The 13147-nt window shown below is 44.8% G+C and overlaps 1 protein-coding gene across 1 annotated transcript in view; it reads left to right on the forward strand.

Moving 5' to 3' along the window:
* Positions 1-10149, forward strand: part of TTC7A (tetratricopeptide repeat domain 7A) — a 195344-nt gene extending 185195 nt beyond the window's left edge. The window contains exon 20 of the mRNA XM_071806103.1: positions 10068-10149. Within this exon, the coding sequence (XP_071662204.1) occupies positions 10068-10103 (36 nt within the window). The 3' untranslated portion in view covers positions 10104-10149. The remainder of the gene's footprint in view (positions 1-10067) is intronic.
* Positions 10150-13147: the final 2998 nt, after the last annotated feature.

Below are 13147 nucleotides of genomic sequence, written 5' to 3' on the forward strand. Positions count from 1 at the left end.
ATGCCACTGAGGGCTGGGAACAGGAGACAGCGTGTGCTCACTCATGGGCCTGTGTCACAGGACCTCTGCAGGGAGCAGAGCTGCAGGGCACCAGCCAGCCCCACGGCATGGGGACAGGGCCCTGCAAACCTGGGCTTAGAGGGCTTCTGGAGCCAGGACTGCATCCAGCTTCTGACAGCATCTTTGGTGGGCGTTGTAACATGCCCACAGCTGAGGTGGGACAATCACTTCTCTCCGTTACCAGGAAAATAGGGAAACATTAGCCTCTGAATCACTTTAATATGCGTCACACTATCACATATATACATTATGACTCTATTTTCACCCTATGTGTCAGTTCGGCTCAAGTGCCCCATTGCTACCAAGCTCCTGCAGCTACTAGCTTTGCCCCTCAGATAGGGAGAGGAGAAGACAAGAAGGCTTTCCATGAGACTTCTGCTGAGAGGCAGGGACAGTGCTCTCCTCCTGCCACCATGCTGTTGCACCAAAGGCAGCTGTAGAGAAAACTCCTCAGGGGACACGAGTGGAAACAGGGTGACCTACAGCTATGGGGCAGGTGGAGAACGCAGAAGCAGGTTCGTTTTTAGATAAATCAGCCCAGGTCTGCAATGCGATTCACGAGACAGGAGCAGCGCAGAACCACCATTGGAGGGTTCCCCTTTGCTTACAACGTGACTCCCTGGCTGGTGGGCACAAGGCAACGTGGGTGACAGACGTGCTACCAAGGTGACCACCAACTACATGACGGCAGGCGCAGAAGCGGAAAGAAGATTAAGAAGCAAAAGGCTCTGGCTCCCTCCCTGTCATCTCCCTGTGCAAAAGTCAGCCATAAATAAAGGCACAGGTAGAAGGAGTTGTCTTTTCTCTGTGCCTTGTCACCTCGGATGGGGAGTGCAGTGGGTTACTCATCCGACCTGCTGATTCTGCTGTGCGCAGCAGCTGGCTGCTGGAGGAGGAACACACTGCAGATCCTTACAATCTAACGCTGCTCTCGGGCTAACAAATACTAACATTTCTTTTTGGTGCTCCAGACAAAAGCAGGATGTGGCTATACCTCTCTCCCATGAGTGCCTAAAGCCCTAAAAATCGAGCATTCAGAGATTTGTATATATTCCTTATCTTAAAATATTGCTTAGCAACAGACTTTAACCAAGGACATGTTTGTGAAACTGCCAGGCATATCCGTATCTCCTAAGTGCAAAGCAATAAACACACCTTTCCAAATTGTCTCTGCTAGGATCACATATGTAGCAGATGATTAAACTGAGCAGAAGGTTATCAGCGATATAGGCTTTTAGTATTTTTGCAATGCTAATAAAGTGATCTAGACTTGGGTGAATCAAAGCCTTTTCGCTGCAGAAAAGGTATCTTTGCATACCAAGTAGGTTGCAGATGGAGGAGCACCCAGCAGGTGATGTAGTTCTGAGGCTGCTCCTCCCAAATGGTGAGGAGTAATGTACATGTTTATCTGGCCAGCATTAGGTGTTCCCCTGACACACTGCCACCTGTGCGCATACGAATGAAGAGACCTGTTTTGGAAAAAAAATAAAACAAAAACCACAAGACCAACAAAAACCACAACTGTCTTAAACATTACTTTAGATACCATTTTAGTATCTACCCAGCTATTCTATCAAGCAGTTAATGGGGCAAAGCTTAACACCAGTATTGCGCCTCAAGCTGGATTGCAGCTGACAGTCCAAGGTCCTCAGTTACATTGGAGACGAGTTCTTTCCCCTTCCAGTTATCAGGCTGTTCTTTACCACTATAAGCCACAATGTAAATGTAACACACATCTACATGATAACTGGGCCTGGAAAGAGGGCCAAGCACACAGTCTCTTCTTCTCTCCTTGTTCAGCCTGGAGAAAAGGAGGCTGAGGAGAGACCTTATCGCTCTCTACAACTACCTGAAAGGAGGTTGTAGCATGGAGGGTGTTGGTCTCTTCTCCCAGGTAACAAGTGATACGACAAGAGGAAATGACCTCAAGTTGTGCCAGGGAAGGTTCAGATTGGATATTAGGAAAAAAATTTTCACAGAAAGGGTTGTGAAGCTGCCCAGAGAACCGGTGGAGTCACAATCCCTGAAGGTGTTTAAAAGGTGCCTAGACAAGGTTCTTAGGGACATGGTTTGGTGTTAGGTTATGGTTGGACTTGGTGATCTTCAGAGTGTCTTCCAACTGAAATGATTCTGTGATTCTATGATTTTATGGATCCTTCAGCCTCGGTGACTGGCCACCATGCTTCATAAGGACTGTCCTGTGGAGAGCTCACAGGGGCCTTCTGCAGCCAAAGGAGACCTTCCTTTGCAGAGCTTCTTTTATGAAACATGAAGAAGAAATTAATTTCCCTTCATCTCTGGGCTCAGGGGAGAAGAACCACTTTCCTGCCTAGAGCAGGGGTGGCAGCTGTGAAACTGCCCATTTTGGCGTGCAGGGAGGCAAGGGAGGAGGCTGCAGCCTCTCCTCTCACATGCTGTAAGAAAACAGGGGTGCAGGAGTGGCATACCACAAGCAGCAGCACAGACAGTGCTGTGCTTCTCCCCGCTGCGCCCTCCCTGTCCCCTGTGCACCTTGCGAACGGGCAGCCTCTGAGAGGCAGGTTGTTCCGTGTAGGGTTCCCCCCGGCCAGTTTCACAATAATTGCTGAACTATATTTTACAATGTTCTAAGAGCTTACATCATCACTCTGAGGGCTTGGGGAGGCAGAAGGCAATCCCACGCGATCCTTCTCTTTGTTACCACATGCCTGTAACACCATCATCAACGCAAGGGCCAGGCACCTGGCTGCTGTGGTGCTGGGTGCTTCTGAAAACACAATAAAACTCTTAATGTCCATTTGGAGCAAAGGAAGAGAAGCCCTTCAGATGGGAGAAAATGTGAAGCATTACACAGTAATGAGCAGACAGCACGTTAAGGCAGTCCCTGTGGACAGCCCTAGTGTAAATGATTTTGTCTCAGCGCTGACTTAAGCCTGAGCACTATACCAGACTAGCAGCAGCTTTTAATGTTTTCATATAGGCTTTAAATGATTTGAGACCCTTCATAAGTCTTAAGCACTTAGAACAGAAGCTGCAGTTGGGTCTATATCATGTTCAGACATGCTCGCATTAATGACCATGCTGGCAAGAGTGAAATCGGTGGTGAGTTCTAGGATGTGCTGAACATCTACATCTCATGTTGGAGTCAGACTTGTACATCTTCCAGCTTCACTCACTTTCTCACCATTTCAAAGTTAGATCTCATTGATTGTATCCTATAGCCCAGAAAAGCAGATTCAGCCAAGTTTCCAAAACAAAGATACATTCTCGATAATGCTGCTCGGTCTGGGAAGGCCAAGTACATCCCTGCTGGGGGCAGAGGGGAGGAAGGAGAGATGGTTCTGTGCCAGCAGGATCAAGTCACTTTTGTCAGGGCTTCATGAGTAGAAAGAGCACACAGGATTAAAATCCTTTCTGAAATTCTGATGACAAGAGGAAACATGGCTCTCCCATTACCCTCCTGCAGATAAATGTTTGAAAGCAACTATAAAGAAAACTCAGCCATGCATCCCCTGCTCCCTACCAGGCACCACGTCAGTACAATGGGAGCCATGTTCAGACAAACAGCAGCACAAGGAGGTTGAATATACCAAATTCACAGGCACTCATCTCTATCAATTTCTACTGAACACTGTTATTTTATATAGATACGTGTTTATTTTAAACCCACCAGAAGATGTATTTTCACTACACGGTGGGAATGCCAATATCACAGACTGTAAGGTTTGTTTCCAAAAGGGAGATGAGGGAACATCAGAACCACCTCACCTACTCACAAAGGGGAACCCCAGGGTTACACCAGCAGAAACATAATTGGTGGCAAAAAAACCCCTAGAGATCAGGTTGCAGGTTTGAGTTATTCATCAGTCTTTTCCTTCCATTCAGGGAAGGAAAGGACAGTGTAACCGTGTCTCACAGACACTCATTAAATCAGGCATCACAGATCCGTTCACAGTAAAGGTAACCTGAGAGCAAAGGCCAGTCCTTAACCTGACACAAGTCAAGAGCTGCCTTTGGCGAACAATAACTCAAGAGTTGGTGGTAAGGCACAAGCACCCGAACTACTGACTTCTCCACACCATGGCAAGCGGGACAGTGGGAGGGCTTCAGAATTGGGATCTTACACAAGACCTTTCCTAGAAAACTAAGTCAAACCCAAGGACACTTGGCAGGGGGGACAGGAGCTGATGGGGCTGTTGGCTGTCCCACCATGCAGCAGGCAGGAGTGTGTGCCTGGGGCTCCTCACCATTCGCACTGGCTCTGCAGTGGTAACACTCTGCTGACCACAGTGAGGTCATCCTAATCAACACCACTGCAAGAAAGGAAAAGATCAGCTTGGCTACACCATGCAGACTTAATTTCCTTTCCTGGACCAGCATTTCTAAGTGCCTCTTGAAAGCTCTCCCAGGTCCTTCATGTACTAGAGGAGAAAAAGATCTCCTGGACAGACCCGTCCTATCAGCAGCTCGGATGGCAGATCTGACATGGAGCAGTAAAGCAAGTCAAGAAACCTTTGCAATTCCCAACACTAAGAAGCAGCATACAATTTGTCTGCTTCATCTGCCTAGAAGTCCATGTAGGTATAATCAGACTCTTCTACATATACTTTGTCCCAGTCACTTAGACGGAGCACAAAGCAACCTATTACTTACGGACTTCGACAAAAAAAGTGGTATTGGACAATCTGCATGTCACCAGTGCCTACAACACGGAACAGATGGCCACCTAAAGCAGTCCTTTTCCTTCAGGTGCTAGTTTCTTCCAACCTATGCAAGATCAGTGACCTTTAGAATTATTCAATTTTCAAGAAAGTTCAAAGTCTGATCTGGGATCAGATTCCCTCTGAGCTGGGCACTGTAAAGCCTCAGGGGCAGATAATGCCTGAGCTTGCTAACAGGGAATGGGTATGGAATTTGGCCAGGGATGAGCACCAGGGCACAGAGGAAGGGATGAAATACAAGTTGCATTCCCTTAACATTGATGCAGAACTGCAAGCAAGGGAGGCAGCACGCAGACCCCAGCAGCAAGACTCTTCCCTTGCCCCTTCAGGAACACTGTGCTGCGAGAACAGCAAGCAGGACACAGGCAGACGTGGCTGAGAGGCGCTGGATCACCCTATTTCCAGTATCTAAGATGGCTCCCATGTGCTTAAGTGCAGTAAACCACTCCATTTTATCTCGTATCCTTAGCCAGTTACTGATTACCAGGGCAAATAACACCACTACAAACAATTCACAGGCTGCAAAGACCTCGTTCATCTCAAGGACAGGAACATTTACCAGTCCTACCTGATACGGGGGACAATCTGCTCAGGGTTGCCCCAACTCTTCTGAAGTCTTCATGAAGCATGAAATACCAGAAGACATTAAAGTTTTCTGCTTCGATACGTCTCGATCAAAGAGAGATTTATGATGCCTGATAAGGGTGGCTCTCCCACCCCCCTGTTTCTCCATCTGTCCTTACTCACCTTTGAGGCAGGTACACCTATCTGCTCCACCCTCATCCTGCCCTGTCTTTCCATAAGAAAAAGAAATGACACTCAACAACATTTGCTTTCTCCTGGGTGTAACAGGGGAATCCACCTCCACCTAGGTGGAAAGCACCACATCAGCCAAGAGGAACTGCACGGGGAAGAAGATTTAGGAAAGCTGTGAGAGACAAATGAAACAGGTCAGGGTGTTGCTGTGATGCCGTGAAGGGTTCGCAGGGCTTCCCCGGGCAGGGTGGCAACCCCTGGCCACACTCACCTTTCTGCTCCTAAGGGGAGCTCACCACCCTCTGGATGGTGGCCTGAGGACATGGCATACCGCAGCAGACAAGTTTTCTTTCCTTTCCAACTGATAGAGGCCATTTTCACCACTGCTAGGGAAACAGTGCCACTAGAGAAGGATGTAAAGCATCAGCTGAGACAAGAAGGGACACCTGGACACCTTCCTGGCATCAGTGCGGGCACAGGCACTGCCAGCACTGGCCAGCAGATGAGACAACCACACACAGAACACCAAAGCCACCCTACAGATTCGACTGACCAATTAAAAGCAGAAGTTTTTACTGCTTCTCAAAAGCAGTCCGCCGTTTCCCCAGCGAGTCCCAGCCACTGCGTTCTGTGGAAAGCTTTTCCTGCCTGAGGATCACCAGGAACCACATAAATAAAACACCTCCAAAAGGTCTTGCTAGCTTTTGTTTGTCATCAACAAAGATGTACCCCGTCCTACCCATCCCTCTCCGTTAACGCAAGGTTTTCCAAGACTTCACCTAGCTTCTCGTAGAGAACAATTACATACATGTTACCTTTTTGAATTGCAGCAACAGTGATGAATTTAATACACTGTGGGTTTATATATTCCCTTTTAGGAAGCTTATTCTACCATTTCCCTTGGCCGTGTACTGCTTCACTTGTAGTATTAAGGCCCAGTTATTTATTTCACTCACCTAAACAGAAACCTAAAACTTCACTCCCACTGGGAACACAGTACACTGTATCATCTTATTAACAATGCATTATGTGTTTTTAGGGTGACATCAAGAAAATGACTGAAAACAAAAAAAGTAAATCAAGAAAAGTTAAACTTTATATCCCTATGAAGTCTTCCAAGTCTCAGGAGGGAGGATCCTTGCACCTTGCAGGGCTGACCTCTAATTGAAAACAACTGTGGGGGTTAGAAAGTGTTTCTGAAATATTTAAAGCCAGAACGTGGAAATAAAGGCCATTTCTGCTTTAAAATGGCTGTACTGGTTTTCCTTAAGCCCACATGCATGAAACCAGTTTCAAAAGGAAACCATCTGGAAGAGTTCAGCTTGGTACATGAAATTTCAGAAAGCTGTAAGCAATTGTGAGCACCATAGAAGGAGCAAAAATAGAATTAAAAACACTTTAGCAACATTAACTAGCACAGAGAGCACCAATCCTGCCAGAGCCCCTGGCTCTGACAGATACGTAACACAAACAGCTCTCTGAGCACTCATATTCCCACTCAAGTCAATACTTTAAATTATACATTGTCCTAAGTACAATCCTAAAATCGGGCCAGAAAACAAAACTTTCAGAGTTTTCACCTTCTTTTATTACCATCAATAAGAATATTCCCTTACATTTAGACCCCTCTTTTCTGATTAACGTTTACCTGATCATGGTTTCTTGTCATCAGATTCGTTCCTACATGTCCTGCCAGAGGGCTGTTCAGGTGGTTTTGAAAAACTTTTCAATTGCCTTGCCCCTGACACCCTTGAATATTTTTTCCTCTCCTGAGCCTCATGGCCTGTAACTCCCTCTTCCTTTGCAGTTACTGTGAACTGCCTCCCAGGTTCTCCCAGGTGAGAAGTCGTGTCTGGAGAGGGGGGCATTGCCTTCCCCCTGGTATTCCTTGATACTGCTGTGCAAGTTGAAGGCGATGCTGAGCTCCCGAGCCAAGCCAGCAATAGTTCATGACTTCTTGGGAAACCACCCTGGGTGTGTACAGCTTCCAGGCCCTTGTGGTTTCCACACAAATGGAAAACAATAAATATCAGATAAAGGAGACAGGAATGAGCAGCAAACTCCCAAGGCTGTTAGAAAAGGACTTCCTTCAGGAATATTGTGTTGCAAATGGTGCTGAAAGCTCCAAACAAGAGCCCAGCGTCTTTTGTGCCTTGTATTGCTCTGTAACAATTATTGCCCTTGAAAAGTCATTTTCAGCCAGAGACCTCCAAAGTAGTCTTCAAAGGGTGAGAGTGTCATTAGCTCTGCAGATAGGCGGGGAAGCCAAAATACAGAAAGACGAAATGACTTGGCCATAGTCTCCTCGGCTCTTCAGTCCACTCGGAGCCGCGCCGCCCCCGGTAACAACCCAGAACAAACATCCAGAAAGATCCATGGATTTTACCCATTTACAGGCACATACGATCTGAGTTTCAGTTCACTGACTCATGCACTCACAGGGAAGCACAAGCACCAATCTCTGCAAACCCAAGGGCTAAGTATGAGATGCAGGATGGAGCGTACTAATCGTAAAAAGCGAGGCCCCCGTTTGCTCCCTCCTCAGCAGGGCCAGGTGAAGGGCACGGTGTGTGCTGAGGTGCACGGCAAGTCCCTCTGTGCGGGACGTGCCAGTTTGGGTTTCCCGGACTCTGGGCTAACTCAGTAAGGCCAAACTTGTTTCAGTCACTTATACAGGGTGTTTCAAAAAGATGCACCGAATTAGTGAAATATACCTCTTTGAAATTGGGCTCGTCTTTTTGAAACACGCTGTGTTTTCAGACTTACTTTCTTTTACTCATTCCTCACTCCTGGCATTCCGTGGGTCCGGGATTTAATTCTTTGGCATCACAAGGATTTCCAAGCCAGATCCAGGGTTTGCCAAGGCATCTGTTACAGTACCGGGGCCGATGTGTTAATGAGTCTGTGATAAAGCTCAGGATTGATCAGCAGGCAGCAGCAATTTAAACAAATTCCAGAAGAAATTCTATCCTCCAACAGAGAAATAAACTTTCTCCCCACAGGATTTGCAACCACTGAAGAGCTATGCTGGTGCAGATTCCCTCTGCCTGGAGTGAAATTCAGTGTGAAACAATCATACACCACCTAATTGTTACTATCCAAGCTGAAAAGCAATGCAAGTAAGCAAGCATAAATAAAAGACATTGGATTTCTTTTTAAAGTGCTTGGCTTTAAATGTGCAAAGTGTTACACATGGCACTTCTATATCTCTATAGATATAAAATATTTTTAATGTTATTTTGAATTTTATAGGATTGTAAACCAGAATGTAATTGGAATAAGACATTGAAATAAGATAATGATCTCCTGCAGCTTCAGAAATTAAGAAGAAAACAGAGCTGTGTATATATTTCCTTCTCCAAAGAAAAAATAAATGTACCGTGATGAATCTTGTCTCCAGAGAAAGAACCATTGTGTTGTGTTTTGTGGTTTTCTAAATAACATTCATTAAGCAAAGGGCCATTCAGAGGTGCAGAGCACAGCAGGTGCTAATTGGCCCCAGGGCTAGCCTGAACATCCAGACACCTGTGAGAATTTAAGTCATAGCTGATAAGGACGTCTTCATTATGCTTATACTTGGGTAAACCCAAACAGTCTTGTCCTTCTTCATGTTTCCTTCTCACAACTGGCTAAGTAGCCCTAAGACCGTTGTCACAGAAGTTTATAATCTCTGTATGTATATCCCTATGGTCATTGTGTTAATCAAGTCACTTGCTGTTCAGATGTTTTACATAGAAGTGACACCAGACAAGTGATGATTAATAGAGAGCAGAGGAAACAGAGATATTTTTTTCTCCAAATCTAGGCAGATGGAAGTGACAGATTACTGGACTCACAAGTGCCAAACGGGTCTTGTACTGCTCTGGAACTGAAATCCAGCCATCCTAGTGAGGGATTCTTCAGCCATTAAACACACTAAATGCTTTCCTGACAGAAAGAAATTTCAAGGTACCATTTCAAGATGTTCTGATATTTACAAGCCTAAACCAGCGAGGACCTGCCCACAAGGAGGGAAAGCTGATGCCCTCTCGACCTTTGCACCTTATGATGGGTGTCGTTTGCCATTTTGTCTCTCATGCCAGTGTGCTGTATGTTTGAATTTTATCACTTCTCCAGCACTCTCATTTTGTGTCTTTCCCGATTTAGTGATAGACCTGGAGGATGAGTGATTGTTTCTTCTGACTAATACAGCATCAGGATAAAAAAAAAAACAACAACCAGTTGCCTTTAAAGTGTTCTCAAACCTGTTTTAGAGAGCTAGCATCCCCATTTAGGGGGCAACAAAACTGAAGCAGGTAGATGTTAAGCAATATGCTCTCCTTTATGCATTTTGCCAAGAAGAACATAAGAACAGAACCCATCACTCAAAGTGATCAGTGTATTTCCTGTCCTCTGTATTTTGGGGTTGACTGACCTTGGCAATATGGAACAACATTTTCTCACATGTGATTTTGCTCGTTTTCCTCTTTACATTCCCCCCTGCCCCTTACTGACATAATCATTTACTTGAAGTGTTTGGTCTTAATTAAACATTTTTCCATTTCTGTACAGATGGGAAATGCACTGGCATGGAACTGGATGGTTTAAGTTCATCATCTGTTCATCTCTTGACAGAGATCAATATAGATTAGAGGTAAGTCTGTTTATCCATATTCATTTTCAAAAAACAAAATGATATGCAACAGATTTATAATTAAGCAGAAGTGATGATGGTTTTGTACAGCTTAGTTGAATGGATTTGCCACCATGCATTAGACTAGAAGCTATAAAAACAGACCAGATGTTGCATTTTCCACCCCTCCCTGTGCTGCAATTTGCATGAGAGTCTTACATCCTAAATAAAACTTGAGGTCAAAGTTTCCTGACTTGGGGATCTAATATTAGTCTTCTAAAACATTACTGGCTACCCAAATAAGGTGACTTCATTTATGGAAGGGGTGAACAACCCCAGCTAGGAGTAAAATCTAGATTAAATTTACTCAGGGATTTATGTGCTTGCACACAGTGGCAGCTTCGGGTTCCTAAGCCTGCTGAACTCAAAGCTGCTCATGTAGCTCCCACCTTGTAGCCCAGACATTTACATTTCCGTCCCAAATAAAAGCAGCTGAGTCACAGCCCTGCAAGGCTGATCTTACAAGTGAGATGCAGCAGGAATCCTGTGCTGGATGTTGCTTTGCCAAATGAATGTGAGCCCCCCACAAGGGTCCTAAGGACACACACAGCCTCCCTCAGCGCACAGGAGAATGTCAGCCAGGAAAAACTTGGTGCTTTTCTGAACGTCTCAGTGCAGCGGCAGCAAGATTTGCTTTCCTAACCCCGTCCTGCCAGATTTCAAGTAGGGATTGGAGCTCCCACTGACTTTGTGGATGGAAACACTTGGTTGAATAGGAGATTCAGTCTGACGTATAAAAAAGACAGATTGCGTAAACCAATACAAAGTACCTGAAATTCAAAGACACGAAGAAGTATATCTCTGTTTGAGACTGGTATCAGCTTGACTGGCAAGCATTTCAGCCTGTTCACTTTGTGAGAACATAAGAGAGCAACAAAGATGATGAAGGGAGTGAAGCATCTCCCTTATGAGGAAAGGCTGAGGGAGCTGGGGCTCTTTAGTTTGGAGGAGACTGAGGGGTGATCTCATTAATGTTTATAAATATGTGAAGGGTGAGTGTCACGAGGATGGAGCCAGGCTCTTCTCGGTGACATCCAATGGTAAGACAAGGGGCAATGGGTTCAAACTGGAACACAGCAGGTTCCACTTAAATTTGAGAAGAAACTTCTTCTTAGTGAGGGTAACAGAGCACTGGAACAGGCTGCCCAGGGAGGTTGTGGAGTCTCCTTCTCTGGAGACATTCAAACCTGCCTGGACACCTTCCTGTGTAACCTCATCTGGGTGTTCCTGGACTGGATGATCTTTTGAGGTCCCTTCCAATCCCTGACATTCTGTGATTCTGTGACACTGGCCCCATAACCTTCACGTCTCAGCTGGCAGAGCTGGCCACAGCAAGATGTTACAGGTGAGAACTTGTCCTCACTGCACACAATGTGTGTTTTACCACAGTCTGTGGTGGAGTCAGGCTGTCACAACATTCCATGTTTCCTTCACAATGAAGTCACTGGGGTTATTCATGAGGTAGAGGTACCAGGAGATGACCCTCACATCATGGAAAAGGGTAGGCTTGGGCAAGGACCCGTTAAAATCAATATTACACAACTCCTTCCACGGGGAGCTCCTTTTCTCCAATTATTAGCCACAGTAACTACGTGTGCTGAGTGATTCACAGACCTTACGTTGCCCATCAACAGCAAAAGCCATTTGGAGTTAGATAAAAGCCTTTAAAATGTAGTCTTTAACATAGATAGTTCACAATATTTGGAGCATCGGTAGCTGTGATGTGAATCATCTTAATGCAATGAAAGTTAGTTTGCTGCTACTTTGTTTTTTTTTTTTTTTAAATACAAACAGCATGCCTAATATCTCTTAGAAACTACAAAATTGCCCTAATCAAGCAATAAAGAATAAACAGTGATGTTGATTAAGAGCTTTTGCTTCATGCATTCAGTTTCTAGCAGCCTGGCTCTACCATGTGCTACATATCCAGCACATCCTCAGTTCAGTTCATGGAGCGAGCATGTAACTGAGGAAAAACCTTCTGCAGTCTATATGCCAAATTATCATTTCCAGGTGTAAAAGGAGATATAGTTATTTCTCAGTTCAGGGGTCTCTTTCATTGCCAACTATCTCTTTAAAAGAACATCTTAGTTTTTGAGCCTTCCATACTACTTACGGTACTTCCATTGACGCAAACACTTTTAAAGAAACCGATGCACAAGGAGGAAACTTCTTATGAGTAATGGTTTCAGACTAAGTGGATATTTTGAAGAGACATAGCTGCTTACTGTGTGCCAGGATTTTAAAAAATGCCTAAGAACATCATTAGCATCTCTAAGCAGTAAAACATATTTTTTTAAAAAAAACCCTGTCCCTTAGTCTCTTGGATTGACTAATGGAACATTTCTTGTTGTGAATAATTCAATGCCTTGGAACAGTATTCCAATCACAGCTGGCTATAAATTAACATTCATTTTAAGTGATGCAGATAATCATGCCAATGTCACAGCAAATACATTATCAAGCATTACATATGGATGCCATAATGTAAACAAGAAGCTGAGAACTCCATTATCTGCCAGTGCATCACTACCAAGCAATTTCTAAATATTTCATCATTGTTTAGACTGCATTCAGATTGCACAGCACAACTTGCTGCTTATAAACAGTAGATGCAACTGTTTTCTTAGGTATCATTAGCAACAAAAAGGAAGACAATTTCCTTTGTTAGCAGTTGAAAAGCTTCCTCGGGATTTTGGAAAACATCTTCCCTGGACTCCCATAATAGTCTACACTTCCCTCCTAACAAGTATAGAAGTTTGAGGGGAAAGGACTAACAAAAGGTTGATAAATAAGCTCATGCTTTTATATAGAATCAAAGGAAAACATGACTGCACACAGCACTGTGGACAATAACCCTTCGCCTCAGTTTCCCCTCCTTGGTGTTGTGAATGGCTGAGGGGGATACAGACTCTTTTCATGTTATTTCCTTGCTTTTTTCCTCCAGTGAGTCATACTC

The sequence above is a fragment of the Patagioenas fasciata genome, chromosome 3 (genome assembly GCF_037038585.1).
Source record: "Patagioenas fasciata isolate bPatFas1 chromosome 3, bPatFas1.hap1, whole genome shotgun sequence".
Classification (NCBI taxonomy): domain Eukaryota; kingdom Metazoa; phylum Chordata; class Aves; order Columbiformes; family Columbidae; genus Patagioenas; species Patagioenas fasciata.